The sequence below is a fragment of the Saccopteryx leptura genome, chromosome 9 (assembly GCF_036850995.1).
Source record: "Saccopteryx leptura isolate mSacLep1 chromosome 9, mSacLep1_pri_phased_curated, whole genome shotgun sequence".
Lineage (NCBI taxonomy): Eukaryota > Metazoa > Chordata > Mammalia > Chiroptera > Emballonuridae > Saccopteryx > Saccopteryx leptura.
Window position 1 is genome coordinate 5,424,777 of NC_089511.1, and position 17,406 is coordinate 5,442,182.

Here is a 17,406-nt window from a genome sequence, read left to right on the forward strand (position 1 = left end):
GGACAGTTTTGATTCAGTAGAGGATGAGCAGACATCTCTTTTCTTTCTCTCCCAATTTAAAGTGGAGCAGGAGACATTTAAGCTAGACGTAGTGAGGGCAACAACAAGGCCAGGTCCTCCCTCCTGGGTGGTGAAGAGGAAGCAGCAGGACCACACCTGCTTGCAGACAGAGTGCTGGCCAATTTGGTCCCTGGGGATTCTCCCTGCTCTGAGGTTTCTGGAACAGGGCCCGGGCAGAGATGGGACTTTCCAGCTGCGGGTAGGAGGACAGAGTGCCGAATGTTAGGGCTTCGCCCTGCCTCTCCCCACGGGTGTCCACTGAGCCCTGACGTTACTAGTTGGGTGTGCGTGGCTTGAGCCTCTGCCGACGGCCCCAGACTCAGTGTGTCCAGGAGGGGCCCTGCTGACCTGTCCCCTGGGGGGTGAGCACCTCTGTGGGCGCGTCTCCAGTCGCCCTGCAGTCTCAGTGCTGGCCATGGTGGACGCACAGGGCTTTCTGCCAGGACTGCCCAGAATTACCTAGTTCTAGACCACTGGCTGGCCAGCCGGGCTTCCGGCCCATTGTTCTGGGGTTTCCCCTGGCTGCTCTAGACCTGCCAGCCCTGTGTCACCCGGCCTTGCCTTTCCTGCTCGGGGCCTGCCCGAGATGACCTGACCATGGCTGCTCACCGAGCCTGCTGAGCCGTGACGAGGGAGGCGGGGAGGCGGTGCTCCGGGCTCTCCGATGCAGAGGACAGAGCCGCTGTCCATCTTGGGTGAGAGGATCAGGTGCTGTCCTGAGTCATGTTCACTTTCTTTTTTTTTTTTTTTCTTTTTCTTTTTTCTGAAGCTGGAAACAGGGAGAGATAGTCAGACAGACTCCCGCATGCGCCCGACCGGGATCCACCCGGCATGCCCACCAGGGGCGATGCTCTGCCCACCAGGGGGCGATGCTCTGCCCATCCTGGGCGTCGCCATATTGCGACCAGAGCCACTCTAGCGCCTGAGGCAGAGGCCACAGAGCCATCCCCAGCGCCCGGGCCATCTTTGCTCCAATGGAGCCTTGGCTGTGGGAGGGGAAGAGAGAGACAGAGAGGAAGGAGAGGGGGAGGGGTAGAGAAGCAAATGGGCGCTTCTCCTATGTGCCCTGGCCGGGAATCGAACCCGGGTCCTCCGCACGCTAGGCCGACGCTCTACCGCTGAGCCAACCGGCCAGGGCCTAGTCATGTTCACTTTCAAACATCAATTCCTGGCTGCCCACATGTCCTCCAGGGGTTGGGTCAGAAGGAGAGCACCGAGCCCACTGCTGGGCTGCTCCCTGAGGGAGGGAGGGGAGGGTGGTTCTTTTCCCCCAGGACCTGGGCATGGGTGCTGGCGGGGGGGTGGGGGGGCTGGTGTTTCCACAGGTGAGAACTATTCCAGGCTCTTCCTACCCCCTCCTGTTCTCTCTTCTCTGCCCTCCCCCCCACCTCTACCCTCTTGCCGCCTCTGCTTGGCCGTGGGCACGGGCAGGTGGTCTGCTTGGCCAGGGAGAACAGTTCTAGATCCTGGTTAACTGTACCCCCTGCACAGGGGGCTGCCCTCCTTCTCAAGCTGCTGGACACTGAGGCAACCTCGCTGTCTCGGTTTCCTGATCTGACCAGCACGAAGCTTCTAGTTGGAGGTCTCTCCCTTCCTTTCCCTTGGTGGGCAGCGGTGGCAGGCACAGGCTGTTCCAGCCCCTCCCTTCCCCCATGGATTTTTGATTCACGAACATTCCCACTCTGCCTCTCCAGGGCCCTGCCCTGTGCCAAGCTCCTGAATGCCAGGATGAGTAAGACCCAGGCTCCGAGCTGGGCCCAGAGGAAGTAAGACACAAAAACAACCGATGGGAGAGACGCAGAACCAGCTGGCTCCTTGGTGGCTGCGGCCCTGAGTGTCTGGGAATGTCCCCGACTTATAAAAAGGAACAGGCGTCCCTCTTTCTTCATGCCTGTACCCTTTTACTTTCATTTTCGCCAGCCCACGCCCCCGGGACCTGTAACAATTGCAGAACCGACTCTGCTGAGAGGTTTTTCTCGGCTGCTTGGGGACCTTCCCAGGACCCGAATCTTTGAGAGATTGTTTGCCCTCAGTCCCCGGAACCCTGAGTCGGAGGGCTGAGCCCAGAGCAAGCCGTGGACAGAGGCGACAGCATGTACTATTTGGTGGTGAGGGAAGCGAGGGCCTGGGGCAGCTGGGAAGGGGACAGTGAGGACTGGGGTCAGCGTGCCCACGAGCTTTGCAACTGCTTAGTCTGCACCCTGATTTCCGCTCCGCTGGAGTCGGGCTCTTCCTAGTGCAATGTCCTGGGTCTGCCGACAGGCACGGGCTTGGGGCCCTCGTCGGGAACCCAGGTACAAAGGAGTTAAAGCTATTCTTCTGGAGCCGTACTGCTTGGGTTCAAACCCACCTCCCTTGGCTGTGCACCCTTCCTTGTACGGGTCCCCTCGCCTCTCAGTGCCTTAGTTTTTTTCCGTCTGTAAAATGGGGTTGATCATACAGCATCTACTTCAGAGCACATGGGGAGGGGGTAACTGAATTCATGCAGGAAACTGCTTAGAACGGTGCCCGGGACGTTATTGGTGCTTAATGAGTATTAGGCATTCTTGAAGAGGAAACCGCTGTGGCCTGCACCCAGCCAGCGTCGGGGAGCCCTCTCTCACTGCCGCAGAGCGACTGCAGTTCCTGATCCCTTGGAGACATTGCTCTTAATGTTAGCTCAAACTGTCTTAACTTTCCTAAGCCAGGGATGAGGCATGGGTGCATATGTGTGCCAGGGGTCTTGGTTTAACTTCTGCCTGCTTCCAACTCTCCCTGGGAGGACTTGAGCCCGATTCTTGCATTCTCTGTGCCTCAGTTTGTACATCTGTACAATGGGGAACTTGGGGCTGGGGGATGTCTGAGGGCAGAACCACGCCGGCTGGGACTCAGGGTGCAGCTGACTGACCACCTCGGCTGCCCGTCCCTCCCACGCCTGCCAGCTTCCGGAGCAGTCATGCTGACCTCACTCTCCTCCCCAGGTTGTGAAATGTGCACGCAGGAGGCGTTCCGGGCACAGAGGAGCCAGCTGGTGGGGCTGCTGGTCTCGGGGTCCCTGGAGGGCTTTGAGAGCGTCCTGGACTGGCTGCTGTCCTGGGAAGTCCTTTCCTGGGAGGACTACGAGGGCCTCAGCCTCCTGGGCCAGCCCCTCTCGCACCTGGCCAGGCGCCTCCTGGACACGGTCTGGAATAAAGGAGCTTGGGGCTGTGAACAGCTCATCGCGGCTGTGCAGGAGGCACGTGCTGAGACCCCGCCCCCCGAGCAGCATGGCCACTGGGACCCCCACTCACCCCACCCAGCCCGGGACCTGCAGTGCCACCGGCCAGCCATGGTCAGGAGACTCTACAGCCACGTGGAGGGCGTGCTGGACCTGGCGCGGGCGCGGGGTTTCATCAGCCCCTACGAATGTGATGAAATCCGGCTGCCGATCTTGACGTCATCCCAGCGGGTAAGGCCCTTCTGTCTCGGGCGATCAGAATTCACAGGAAAAATGTGCTGCTTAGTCACCGAGACTCACTCGTCTTTGTGAAGTCAGTCCTGTGGTGACACATGGGCTGTGGATCCTCCCCCCACCCCCCCCCCAGGAAGGCAGCCAGGAGGTTTCTGCAGTTGGGTACCACCCCCCTTCTGATGAGAGGAAAAGTGTGACGTGGTGGCCGAGGGCTTGGATGCTGGCGTCAGAATGATGTGTGATTTCCTCTGTGTGATTTCCCTCTCCATGGCAGCACTCCAGCCCTAATTCCTCCTGTCTCAGTTTCCTCGTTTGTAGAACCACCATGAGGTTCTGGGGAGAATTCAGTGAATGGGTTTATGTGACACTTAGAACCGCACGGAGTGTATTGTAAGTGCTCATTGGCACTGCCATTGGCTGCTATCAATTCTGTTTTCATGATATTGTATCCTGTGTGCTCCTATTACTGTCTGTTTTCAAGTAACAGCTCCACAGATCGTAAAAACCCGTTACATTAAATCTGTATTTAATAATTAACATAAGCACATGACATACTGATACAGTTTAAATGGCCACGTAGGGTTTCTGATATGGAATTCTCTGTGTTAGGTCACAGACACTTGGAGTAAGAATATAGCTGCCTCTGAAAATGCCCTTCTATAAGAACACAGCTTTGTTTTACATCTCCCACAAACAGTGACCTACAGGACTCTTGTGATGCTGGATGGAACGGGCATTAATGTCTCACTGTATAGATTGGGGAACTGAGGGCCAGAAACATGGTTTGAGGAAGGTCACAGTTGTTCACGAGAGGGTTGGTGCTGGACCTGGTGCCTTGACTCATTCATTCATTCATTCATTCAGCCAGCTAGCCAGAATCTAATTAGATGCCTACTATGTGCCCGGCTCTGTCTTAAAGCTTATTGTGCTCAGTGTACCTTGCACAGAATAGGAACTCACTGCGTACTTGTTGATGAAATACATGAATTGTTGAATGAATGAATTGGAATAACATTGCAGTGTTAGGATAGGCTGGAGCGGGCGACTTGCTAGTTTATATTTTTGTCCATTTAAAAAAACAATGTAGGCCTGACCTGTGGTGGCGCAGTGGATAAAGCATTGACCTGGAAATGCTGAGGTCGCCGGTTTGAAACCCTGGGCTTGCCTGGTCAAGGCACATATGGGAGTTGATGCTTCCAGCTCCTCCCCTCTTCTCTCTCTCCTCTCTCTCCCTTTCTGTCTCTCTCTCTCTCTCTCCTCTCTAAAAATGAATAAATAAAATAAAAATAAAATTAAAAAACAAAACAAAAAAACCCAATGTATTTGGTGTCCAAGTGAGTTTAGTTAGGTAAGCCTAAATTGAGACTGATAGAATAAAACCAGTCTGTCTTCAAGGCTGTTTTATGGCTCAAAGTGGCCAAGTATTTACAGAGCAGACATGGTGTGGTCCCCTTGCACTAGTGCATGTGAAACCTACAGTTGTACGCTGAACACCAGCTCCATGAGCCTGGCCCTGGGGCGGGGGGGATTACAGAAGACATGTTTGTTATTGTACCTACCATGGTATCTTTGTGATCTGTTGGTGAAATCGAAATACTTGACGCGGGAAGTTGCAGGCTTATGTCTTGTCATCTTTGATCAAGTGTTCAACAGTGTGGCCTGCTCTGGATGTTCTGAGGGTTTTAGAAAAGGCAGCCTAGGACCTGAGGACCTGGAGGAGTTAGGGTATAAATAGAGGAAAGATTTAGATTGACTGAAGAAAATAAAATAAGATTATTTATGAGTCAAACAAGAAAATTATAATGGATATCAGAGCCAAGCAATAATGAGAATGTGATGTATAGAAATTTATGAGATGCAGCTAAAGCAGAACATTGAGGAAAATTTATAACCTTAAATGCTTATTTTAGGAAAGAAGAAAGGCTGTCTTCTAATGAGCTAAGGATTCATCTTAAAAAAGGACCAGGGAGATAGCAAACAAATCAAGAGCTGGGACTGATCTGAGGATGACAGGCAAGAGATATAAGAACTGTAGCAGTTTACAAAGGGACTGGGCTGTCTGAGGTTTAAGTTTTTAGAATCCAGCACTCTGTGAGTCACCTTCAAGCTCTGGCTTTGATTCTCGAACTTAGTGGCCTTCCCTCAGTGGCTGAATTTCTGATTCAGTTTGGGTAGCACTTGAGGTATATTCACTTAACATATCCTCTTTCCCTCAGTCTGGGACTACCTCATATACTCTTGTAAACTGACCATATCATTTCCTATAAGGAGGTGGTTGTCACAGGTTGCAGGCTGGGAATTGGAAAATGCTATGGAATGAAACACAATGCAAGTGAAAGAAATACGTCCCTAAAACACCCATGGCTACTCTTTGCTGAGTGAGTGCCTAGTGTGTGCTCCGTCCTTTTCATTTATTATCGCATGTAAGCCACACTGCTACCTTCGGGTGGCGGGGGTGCGCAATTAATGTGGCTACCTACACTATCTCTTAATGATTAAGAAACTGCTCAAATCACCCATCTGGGAAGTGGCCCAGCTAGAATTTGAATCAGGCCTGTTTGTTTCCAAAGCTTGTGTTCTTCTCTCTCTCTGTTATGAAACGTGGGGGCTTCATGTAGCAGACTTGCTCAGGGTGCCCTAACAGTTGTTAGCAAACCCAGGGCTGGAACACTGGCTGCAATGCCAGCCGTCCATCTGACTCGTGCAACTGCTACAGTTGGTATGGCCGGCCGGAGTGGCAGACTGATTGCTTGTCTCCTTCATAATCCCGACTTCATTTTAACATGGGGAAGATACCATGCCTACAGAAAAGCATATAATCTCATATGTTATGGTATAAACATGCCCATCACCCAGGTGAAAAAATAGAATGTCACTAGTACCTGTGCCCTTCCTCAATTACGACTGCTCGTGACTTTTTTTTTTTTTTTTCATTTTTCTGAAGCTAGAAACAGGGAGAGACAGTCAGACAGACTCCCGCATGCGCCCGACCAGGATCCACCCGGCACACCCACCAGGGGCGACGCTCTGCCCACCAGGGGGCGATGCTCTGCCCATCCTGGGCGTCGCCATGTTGCGACCAGAGCCACTCTAGAGCCTGGGGCAGAGGCCACAGAGCCATCCCCAGGGCCCGGGCCATCTTTGCTCCAATGGAGCCTTGGCTGCGGGAGGGGAAGAGAGAGACAGAGAGGAAAGCATGGCGGAGGGGTGGAGAAGCAAATAGGTGCTTCTCCTGTGTGCCCTGGCTGGGAATCGAACCCAGGTCCTCCGCACGCTAGGCCGACGCTCTACCGCTGAGCCAACCGGCCAGAGCTGCTTGTGATTTTTGTGTTAATCTCTTTTTTGCTTTTCTTTATAGTTTTCATACCTTATAAAATAGATCCCCAAATGGCGTAATGTTTTGTTTTGAAAAACGGCATAGAAAGCACAAACGTAGCTGTGGCCGGAGAGGAAGGTGTTGTCTTTCCTCTTTAGGATGAAGGCTCTCAGGAGCAGGGAAGCTTGACATCTCAGGGACATGGCCTGGCTTTACTTTCTCTGAGAGTCCTAAGGGCCCCTCTTGGGAAGTCAGTGGGCAAGGTCATAAGTGAGTGCTGGGAGATGCAGGATTCACCGCAGCTGGAGGACCTTGTCAGCTGGGTGTTAGTCAGGGGCTGGATGTCCAGCAGGCATTTGGTCAGAGGAAGTGGGCTGCTCGGTATGTTCCATTGGAAGCTTGACAAAGGCTCTTCCAGCTCCCGGGAATAAGGCCAGGCTAAACACTCTGTGGGATGAAATGAGTGTCCCCAGCTGTCACAGGCAGCAAGGGTTGTGGGAAAGGATGATATCAGCCCATGGCGCAGATACAGATAAGGATTAGAGCCAGGCCTGCATGGACATCTAGAGGATAAATGACCTCCACATGTCCGAGTCTTGAGTCACACTTTTCCAGTGTGTCTGGACTGACGTCACTCTGCTTGTGGTCCAGAGCGGTCATCCTGAGACTTTCCGTCATAGTCTTGTGTGGCTTCTCCCGTATTCTGAATTGTCAGTCTTCCTTTTTCTTGGTTTGCTTTATTTTGGTTGACTGTATCTTCTGGTCAATTCTTTAGAATGAATGTACAGGGGTTTAAATTTCTAAGCTCTTACCTGTCTAAAAGTTCCCTTGTATTTGGTTGATGGTTTGGCTGGGTATAAAATTCTGGGTTATCATTTTCCTTCAGAATTTTGAGAGCATTACTCCATTATCATCGCTCTTCCAGGGAAGTGTGGTTGGCAGAATTCCAAAACCACTTTATGACTCTTCCTGGAAGCTGGTAAAATTTTCTTTTGGTCCCTAACAATCAAGAATTTCACAACTGTGTTACCTTTGTGTTCTGTTGTGCTGGACACCTAAGATGTACTCTGAATCTGGAAAATCATGTCTTCTTGTTTTGGAATATTTTCCTGATGAGTTTATTGGTGATTTCTTCCTATTTTCTCTTTTCTCTCTTTATGGAATTACTACATTTAAATTTTATTTTATTTTATTTTTATGGCAGAGATAGAGAGAGGGACAGATAAGGACAGACAGACAGGAAGGGAGAGAAATAGGAAGCATTAATTCTTTATTGTGACACCTTAGTTGTTCATTGATTGCTTTCTCATATGTGCCTTGACCGTGGGCCTTCAGCAGACCGACTGACCTCTCACTCAAGCCAGTGACCTTGGGCTCAAGTTGGTGAACCTTGCTCAAACCAGATGAGCCTGCACTCAAGCTGGCGACCTTGGGGTTTAGAACCTGGGTCCTCCGCATCCCAGTCTGATGCTCTATCCACTGTGCCACCTCCTGGTCAGGTGTACTACATTTGAATTTCAGAACACCTGGACTGACCCTCTAATCTTCTTCTACTTCTTGGCTATTGTCCATGCTGTGTCTTTTTGCTCTACTTTGTTTGATATCCTCAACTTCCTATATAAACCATCAATTTTTCCTTTATTTTTTTCTTTTTTGAACTTATTGGGATATATATAATATATAGATTTAAAATTTTTATTTATTGATTTCAGAGAGAGAGGAACATCAGTTTGTTGTTCCATTTATTTCTGCCTTCATTGGTTGATTCTTGTATGTGCCCTGACTGGGGATTGAACCTGCAACCTTGGTGTATCAGGATAGTGCTGTAACCAACTGATCTATCCAGCCAGAGCTTAAACCCTTAATTTTTTTCTCATTTTTGCTGTCATTCTTTTAATTTTTAAGAGCCATTTTTTGAATATTCATTATTATAGCATCCTGTCCTTGTTTTATAGGTGGATTCTGTTCTCTTGCTGAAATATCATTATGATAGGGTGCGTTTTTTTGGGGGGGGGAGGGAATATTTTACCCTGCATACATAACTCTTCCATTCTACAAATTTCTTTCCCCTTCCCCACTTCTTTGGCCCCTGTTTCCCATAATCTAAGCTTTCTTTGGACTGTGATAGTCATTGGCTGTCTGCTCATGACTGAAGTTTTCCAGGTGAGCAGTGACAGTGGCTGCCCCAGGACAGTAAGTAAATAGTAAAGGAGGTGACGAGGAGTGGGTGGGGGGGCTGTAGCAGCGTGTCCGGCCTAGCCAACACTGGCCACAGGTAGCTACCGAGCATTTGACATGTGGCTGGTCCACGATGAGATTCCCTAAGTGCCAACAACACATACCATGTTTCAAAGATTTAATATGAAAGGAAGAATGCGGAAGATCTCACTAATATTTTTATCTTGATTACATGTTGAAATGATAATACTTGAGCTATACTGGGTTAAATAAAATACAGGGTGGGACAGGAGTAGGCTCACAGTTGTTCGTGTGGGAAATAACACAATAATTGATGAACAACAACACAAGAAGAAGAAAATGCTGTGTTTCACGTTCTCACACTGTAGACCTACTTTTGCCATGAACTGTATATGGTTAAATTAATTATATATATAATATATATATAATATATTTTACTTTAAAAAATGTGACTATTAGACTCAAAATAACATGCGTGTCTGCATTTCTGTCTTGCATCATGTTTCTACTGGGCAGTGCTGTTCTGGACATATTTTGAAGGTGGAGCCAACAGGATTTGCTCAATGTGTTTTGATTTCGCCACTCAATGCCGTGTGGACTTCTTTGAAGTCACGCTACTACTTGGCTGTTTTTCTGGCCTTCCATTGTGCTGGAAGAGAGATGCCTAGGAAATCTCAGTGATCCGTAGAAACCTTCCCACACCTTCTTCGTCAGCCCTTCTGGAAAAATAATGCCTTTTGCTTTCCCACAGGCAAGAAGGCTCCTGGACCTTGCCACGGTGAAGGCGAATGGGTTGGCTGCCTTCCTGCTGCAGCACGTCCGGGAATTACCCGTCCCGTTGACCCTGTCCGTCCAAGGTATATATATATACATATATGTATATACTTATCTGTTCTTCTTAGTCCATCAGAAAAGGAAAGAACCGCTGTGCAGGTTCACGGTTAAGATGAAAAACTCCAGAGTGAGACGTGACAGTTAGAATCCCGCCTACTGGCTGAGCAAGCACCCCCCGCCCAAGACTCAGTTTCCTCATTTTAAGGATAATACCACCTCTGGCTCATTGGGAGGATTAACAGGATGAATGTGTGTTGTAGTAAGGTGAGTTTTTATTAGTTCCAGCATGACCACTGGAGCTACGCCAGACCGAGGGCTGGCTACAGGTGTTCCTCACTAGCCAGACTCTCCTTACCTGTACCAACGAGATGTGCACATGCTTGGAGATCGCGCCAGCCTCTCTCTTAGTTTTACATCTGTTTTTCAATTGTGGTTGACAGACAACATTATATGAGTTTCGGGCGTACAGCAGAGTGATTAGACATTTCTATACCTGACGGAAGTCTGGCACCCGTTGATCTCTGCAGTTAGCTGCTCTCTATCAGAAACTCAAGAACCGAGTGGGTTCAGATAACGTGGTGTCTCGTTGCACAGGGTCACCAACCCGGCACAGGCATCCCGCCAGGTGCTTTGTTTACAACCTGGCCTCTGAGAAGTGGGTGTTGTTTTCTCTGCTTTACAGAGGTGAAAACCAGGGAGGGAGGTCCAGTGAGGAGGTAGGGAGGCACGGGTCTGGTTTTAGACCGTCTCCACCCACGCTTTCTCTTTTCTTGGGAGAAGAGCTTGCCAGCTGTAAAGAGAAGAGACAGACCTGGTGTTCTTTGAGTCTGGCTCCCATGTCAGTGCTGGGAAAGCTCACTGGGACTGAGGACCGCTGTTGTGCGTGGTGCTTGCAGAAAGATTTGTCACCGTGGGACTTGCCCTCTGGGCAGCAAGGGTGCCCATGGGAGGGATGGCTGGAAGCCTGTGCTTGGCACCAGGCTGTGCACCCTCTCGCCCGAGAACAGAGCATGGGCATCGGTGCACGCCTGGGGATGCACAGCACAGAGCCAGTGCCCGCTGAGCCCTTGGTTAACATTTAAACATTTGTTGTTGAATTCCCAAGTATTGCTGGCTGATCATGCATTGTAACGCCGTGCCGTGGTACAGGATGACGGTCCTAAAGGTGACGACTGACACTGTTTGTTTTTAAAATGAGAGATGATTTTTTTTCTGGAGAATTTTGCTGTCATCGGTGATGGCTGGAAGACCTGCGTTGGAAATCAGGGTATTTAGGAGCAAATGTATTTTTGCGGTCTCCATTCGGTGCTCCTGGTGTGTCCAGAAGACATTAGGAGCAACGGTCATCAGCTCCGGGAGCAGAAGAGGAGACCCAGGCACAGGGCATCCCCCCTGTGTGACCAGTCCAGCTTCCGTGTGCTGAGGGCGCTCGTGACAACGGCCTGTTAGCCTCTGGGGTGAGAGCAGATGGGCCAGTGTAGCCGTTAGGGGCAGCGTAGCCGTGATGGGGTGCACATGAACCATGCGCTGAGGTCCCACCAGCACTTCCCCATTTCCTGAAAGGGGAACTGTTCCCCGACTAGGAAGTGGCTTGCTTGGGCATGGGGACAGTGAAGGAAAAGTGTCCCCCATGTGGACCCCAAGTGCAAAGGGCGGGTGAAAGGGACGGGGGAGTGACCGTTGATCAGGAAATCTTGTCCAAGTGCTTGACCTGTGCTAGGCCTACCCAGATGATCCAGGATAATCTCATTTTAAGGTCTCTAATCACATCTGTCTAGTTCCTTTAGCAAATAAGGTAACATCTTCACTGATTCCCAGGATTAAGATGTAGACTTTTTTTGGGGGGGGGGGCATGGTTGTGCCTGTCATACTCACTAATAACGATAATACTCATCAAGGTTTTTTTTTGAAAGTTGACCATGTGTCAAGGCATTCTTCTAAATTCTATTGTAACTTGTTTCCTCCTGAAACAATCCTTTAAGATGGAGGTTGTCCCCATTTTTACACATAAGACCAGTGGTAGTCAACCTGGTCCCTACCGCCCACTAGTGGGCGTTCCAGCTTTCATGGTGGGCGGTAGCGGAGCAACCAAAGTATAAATAAAAAGCTAGATTTAACTATAGTAAGTTGTTTTATAAAGATTTATTCTGCCAAACTTAGTGAAAATCCGACATAAAGTACTTGGTAAGTGATTATTATTATATGCTTTAACTTGCTGTAACTCTGCTTCATAAATTTTATAAAGTAAAGTTACTCCCCTACTTTATAAATCACCATGACTGTGGAACCGGTGGGCGGTTAGAAAATGTTACTACTAACAGAGATACAAAAGTGGGTGGTAGGTATCAAAAGGTTGACGACCCCTGCATAAGACTGCTGAGGCCAGAAAAGTGTCCTGCCCAGGCTGATGGCGGACCCAGGTTTCAAGTTCAAGTGTGTCTGACCTCAGAAACCGGCTCCTCAGCTCTTCCGCCTTCTGCTTCTTTTTAGAATTTCTCAGCTGACGCTGAGCGTGAAGGGACTTGCCGAGGGCTGCTCGGTCTATAGGGACAAGGGGCGTCGGAAGGCAGGTCTCCTGGGCTGGCTCGCTGCTCCTCCTGATCCACAGCTCTCCCCGACGTCATTAATCACAGTAACAATAACAATAACGTCTGATGAGCGCTTGTTTTGTGTTGAGCCCTGAACGAAGCGCTTGATGTGAATTTTCTCAATTGATCCACGTAAAACCCCTCTAAAGTAGGGACTGCCATCTGTCCCACTTCCCAGAGGAGGAAACTGAGGGTAGGAAGGTTATGTGTCCCTCCTCGAAGGCCATAGCATGTGTGGTGCGTGGAGAGCCCACCAGCTGCCCTCTCCCACCTGGACTGTCTCACTGCCCCACGTAGCCCCCTCTCTCTGCTCAGGTCCCACCTCGCCTGCCCCTTCCTCTCTCTTCCAGACGCCGCCTGCAAGAAGTACATGTCCAAGCTGAGGACCACGGTCTCGGCGCAGTCTCGCTTCCTGAGCAGCTACGATGGGGCGGAGAACCTTTGCCTGGAGGAAATATACACGGAGAATGTTCTGGAGATCCGGACGGAGGTGGGCATGGCTGGACCCCCGCCGAAGAGCCCGGCCACCCTGGGCCTGGAGGAGCTGTTCAGCACCCGCAGCCACCGGAACGAGGACGCGGACACCGTGCTGGTGGTGGGCGAGGCGGGCAGCGGCAAGAGCACGCTGCTGCAGCGGCTGCACCTGCTGTGGGCCGCGGGGCAGGACTTCCAGGAGTTCCTCTTTGTCTTCCCGTTCAGCTGCCGGCAGCTGCAGCGCGTGGCGAAGCTGCTGTCGGTGCGGACGCTGCTCTTTGAGCACTGCTGTTGGCCCGACGTCGGCCAGCAGGACGTCTTCCAGTTCCTCCTGGACCACCCCGACCGCGTCCTCTTGACCTTCGACGGCTTTGACGAGTTCCGGTTCCGGTTCACGGACCAGGAGCGCCACTGCTCCCCCACGGAGCCCACGTCGGTCCAGAGCCTGCTCTTCAACCTGCTGCAGGGCAACCTGCTGAAGAACGCCCGCAAGGTGCTGAGCAGCCGGCCGGACGCCGTGTCGCCGCTGCTGCGCAGGTACGTGCGCCTGGAGCTCCGCCTGCGCGGCTTCTCGGAGGCCGGCATCGAGCGGTTCCTGCGCCGGCGCCACCGGGAGCCGGGCCTGGCCGACCGCCTCGTCCGCCTGCTCCGGGCGGCCTCGACCCTGCACGGCTTGTGCCAGCTTCCCGTCTTCGCGTGGATGGTGTCCAGATGCCACCGGGAGCTGCTGCTGCAGGGCGGGGGGTCCCCGAAGACCACCACGGACCTGTACCTGCTGATCCTGCGGCATTTCCTGCTGCACGCGGCCCTGCCGGGCGCGGCCCCCCGCGGCCTGGGGCCCGGCCTGCTTCGAGGCCGGCTCCCCAGCCTGCTGCACCTGGGCCGCCTGGCTCTCTGGGGCCTGGGCACGAGCTGCTACGTGTTCTCAGACGGGCAGCTCCGGGCAGCGCGGGTGGACGGCGAGGACGTCTCGCTGGGCTTCCTGGTGCGGGCCAAGGCCGCCGTGCCCGGGGGCGCGCCCCCGCTGGAGTTCCTGCACGTCACCTTCCAGTGCTTTTTCGCCGCCTTCTACCTGGCGCTCAGCGCCGACGTGAAGCCGTCCTCGCTCCGACACCTCTTCAGCTGTCGCCAGAGCGGGGGCCGGCCGCTGGCCCGGCTGCTGCCCACACTGTGCGTGCGGGGCTCCCGGCGCCAGGAGGGCAGCGTGGAGGCTCTGCTGCGGGAGGCCGAGCTGCACAACCTGCAGATGACGGCGGCCTTCCTGGCGGGGCTGCTGTCCCGGGAGCACCGCGGCCTGCTGGCCGAGTGCCAGGCGTCTGAGAAGGCCCTGCTGCGGCGCCACGCCTGTGCCCGCCGGTGCCTTGCCCGCAGCCTCCATAAGCACTTCCACTCCATCCCACCAGCCCTGCCGGGAGAAGCCAAGAGCATGCACGCCCTGCCCGGCTTCGTCTGGCTCATCCGGAGCCTGTACGAGATGCAGGAGGAGCGGCTGGCGCAGCGGGCCGTGCGCGGGCTGAACGTCGGGCACCTCAAGCTGACGTTCTGTGGCATGGGCGCTGCCGAGTGCGCGGCCCTGGCCTTCGTGCTGCGACACCTCCGGCGGCCCGTGGCCTTGCAGCTGGACCACAACTCCGTGGGCGACATTGGTGTGGAGCAGCTGCTGCCTTGCCTCGGCGTCTGCAAGGCTCTGTAGTGAGTGGCTGGCGGGGCGCTGCGGGGGTGGGGGGCATGGTGGGTACGCGGACGCCACCATCCGGGTGCAGGTGTGGGAGCGCCTGCTGGATCCAGGAGTTCAGGCTGTCTCTTCTGTGCAGCCCCCCCCCCCCCCGGGTCCCTTCTTCAGTCTGGGCCTTCATTTACTTTATTATCTTACTTTTTATATTAGTTTCAGGTGTGCAGCATCATGGCTAGACAATTGAATAAGTTTCAGAGTGATGCCCCTGGTAATTCTAGTACTCACCCGGCCTGGTCCTATGTCATAACGGGAGCTGTAATTCATAGGACAGCCTGTGTGACAGGCACCGTGCCATGCGTTCCCCAGAATGACCGCTTTGATCTCCATCGCAGCCCCCCAGGGCTGCCGCAGGGATGTTCTTTCCCCCGTCATCCTGGATTTGAGGCTCAGAGATGTGACCTAGGAAATGACAGAGCTGGGAGTCACAAGTCCCATCTTTCTGGTGACGGGTCCCTGCTCCCCACAAGCAGCCTGTCTGCGCACGGGCTTCAGAGGCTCTCTGACAACCTTGAGGTCACAGGCCGAGTTTTGTGTCACATGTGTCTGTGTTAGGAACTGCGCTAAATCAGAGGCGACTTGTGCCCCACCAGAAACTTCACAATCCCAACAAGATGAGCACGTCGGGACCCCGGAGGGAAAGCGGCTGTGGGATTTCGCCTGGGCTTTTATCCCTTGTGTAGCGCTGGGTCCGGGTGCGGTGTTGCTGTCCCCCCACCTCCCTCAGCCCCGTCTGGAGGTGTGAGGTTCCCCCTGGGAAGGCCGCTGCCTCGGCACCCGTGGGCCTCCCTCCCTGTCCTGGGCCGGGCGGGTGCAGAGGCTGTGACGCGGTCCGGCAGCCAGCGCAGTGCAGGTCCCCAACTTCCCTTCCAGCCTTGAAGGGGATGTCCGGCTCCCTGTTTATAACCTCTGAGGAAGAAGAAGTTGTCTCAATGTTAAGATCTATGCGCGGCCTCCCAAGCAACTTGATTTGACCCTGCACAAGGGACAAACCTGTTCTGGAACATGTTAGGGTGACATCCTTTCTCTAGGCCAGAGTAGCAAGAAACACATAGACAGCTGGTTGGAAACTGAGCGGTGACCTCTATCTCTTACGTAGGGACTGTGGTCCCAAGTTTATAAATAGGATGTGATAACATATGTCGTATAGAATTAATATGTCTCATATAGAATATACAGTGAGTGGTACCTTGAGATACGAACGGCCCAACATAATTTTTTTTTTTTTTTTTTTTTTTTTTTTTTTTTTTTTTTTTTTTTTAAGATACGAGCTGTGACTTGGGTCTGTATTTTTGTTCAAGATCCAAGCAAAATTCTGAGATACGAGTCGTGATTTGGGAAGCTGCCGCTAGTGGGCGCGTTGGCGCACGGGTCCAATATTGGCAATTTGATAATACGAGTTGACTGATTGACGAGCTCCGTTACAGAACGAATTAAATTCGTATCTCAGGGTACCACTGTATGGTATAAGTAGGAATATTTCATGAGGAAAGAGATGGCACACTCAAATGAGGTGATTTGAAGAGAGTTTAATAAAGGGAATGTTTTTGAACTTGGGCAGGTGTCAGGAGGAGCAGAAAGGGGTGGTGCCGGGCCCTGGGCCGAGCCACAGTGGGGCACGGGTTGGGGACAGGGTGGCGAACTTCTCCAGGCCTGTGGGGCAGAGGAGGAGGAGTTATTACCTGGGAGGAAGGTGTGGAGAGCTGATGGCAGCTGGGGTTGTGGCCACCCGGAAAGGTGACAGCTAGGGAACACACCCTGAACCTCACTCCCTACCTTTGCCTTAACCCCACAGGGAGCCAAGCGGGGTGCCTGCTGGCGTTGTCCCTGGGAAGCGGCTCTCCGGGCCCAAGAGCCGGGCAGAGAAGTGGGAAGTGCTTCTGGCCCGGTACACAGAAGTGGCCAGTACGAGCCCCTGTTTCCCGTGGAAGGAGGGATCCCGACTTTTCACTCAGGAATTTCTAGACCAGTCTGTGGGAGCTGTGACCCGAGAGCAATAGGAATGTGCATTTTTCTGGCACCCAATTCTTAGAGGGGGCCTTGAGCCCCAAGAGGTCAGGACCCACGGGTCTGGGTGATCCCTCACAGAGCCATTCCTAACCTGAATGAACCCTCTCTCCTTGGTGAGGAAAGCCCACAGGGCCCCTACCGAGCTCAGAAGCATGGGAGGGAGGCTTGGGGTCTGTCTCTAGTTTCGGAGGAAGCTGAGGCTGGCTTGGTACTTGTCCTGTGGCTTAGACTCCTGAGGCAGGAGGGCGTGTGGCCATGCAGAGCTCAGGCCTGTCCCCAGTGGTTCCCATTCTCTAGGTCTGGGGTGGGGGCCCAGGAATCTCTAGTTTAAACAAACATCCCTGGTGATGCTGATACAAGTGGTCCAGAGGCCACGCTGTGGACACCACTGGCCGGTGGGAACCAGCTGGATGTTCTGTTAGCAAGGCACGTCCTTGACCACGCCCAACTGCTCCTACCCTAGACTCATAGGATTAGAATTGCCAGCTCTGTGGGGGAGGGGAGCAACCACAAGTTTGCCGTGTGGGCATTTCCTGTGTGTGTGAGAGAGGAGGGAGAGACAGAGGGAGAGAGAGACAGAGACGGAGAGAGAGACAGAGACGGAGAGAGAGCCTCTTCTCCCACAGCCCCACACGCCTCTTTCCCAGTTGAAGTGTTTCCACGCCAACCGAAACCCTCAGCCTCCAGGAAACCTATACACAAAGTGCCCTTACGTGGGTTTCTTCAGACCCTGCCTCTGACTCATGGGTGGTGCCTTTCAAAG

The 17,406-nt window shown here is 52.8% G+C and overlaps 1 protein-coding gene across 6 annotated transcripts in view; it reads left to right on the forward strand.

The window, feature by feature from the left end:
• NOD2 (nucleotide binding oligomerization domain containing 2) overlaps nucleotides 1-17,406 on the forward strand; it is a 36,636-nt gene that overhangs the window by 3,402 nt on the left and 15,828 nt on the right. For 3 of the 6 annotated variants that reach the window (XM_066349298.1, XM_066349299.1, XM_066349300.1), the window contains exons 1-4: nucleotides 575-755; nucleotides 3,021-3,487; nucleotides 9,757-9,862; nucleotides 12,778-14,593. In XM_066349298.1, the coding sequence (XP_066205395.1) occupies nucleotides 725-755; nucleotides 3,021-3,487; nucleotides 9,757-9,862; nucleotides 12,778-14,593 (2,420 nt within the window). In that variant the 5' untranslated portion in view covers nucleotides 575-724. Of the gene's footprint in view, nucleotides 1-574; nucleotides 769-2,085; nucleotides 2,156-3,020; nucleotides 3,488-9,756; nucleotides 9,863-12,777; nucleotides 14,594-17,406 lie in introns of those variants that run through there. The other 3 variants (XM_066349302.1, XM_066349303.1, XM_066349301.1) reach the window with 3 other exon arrangements.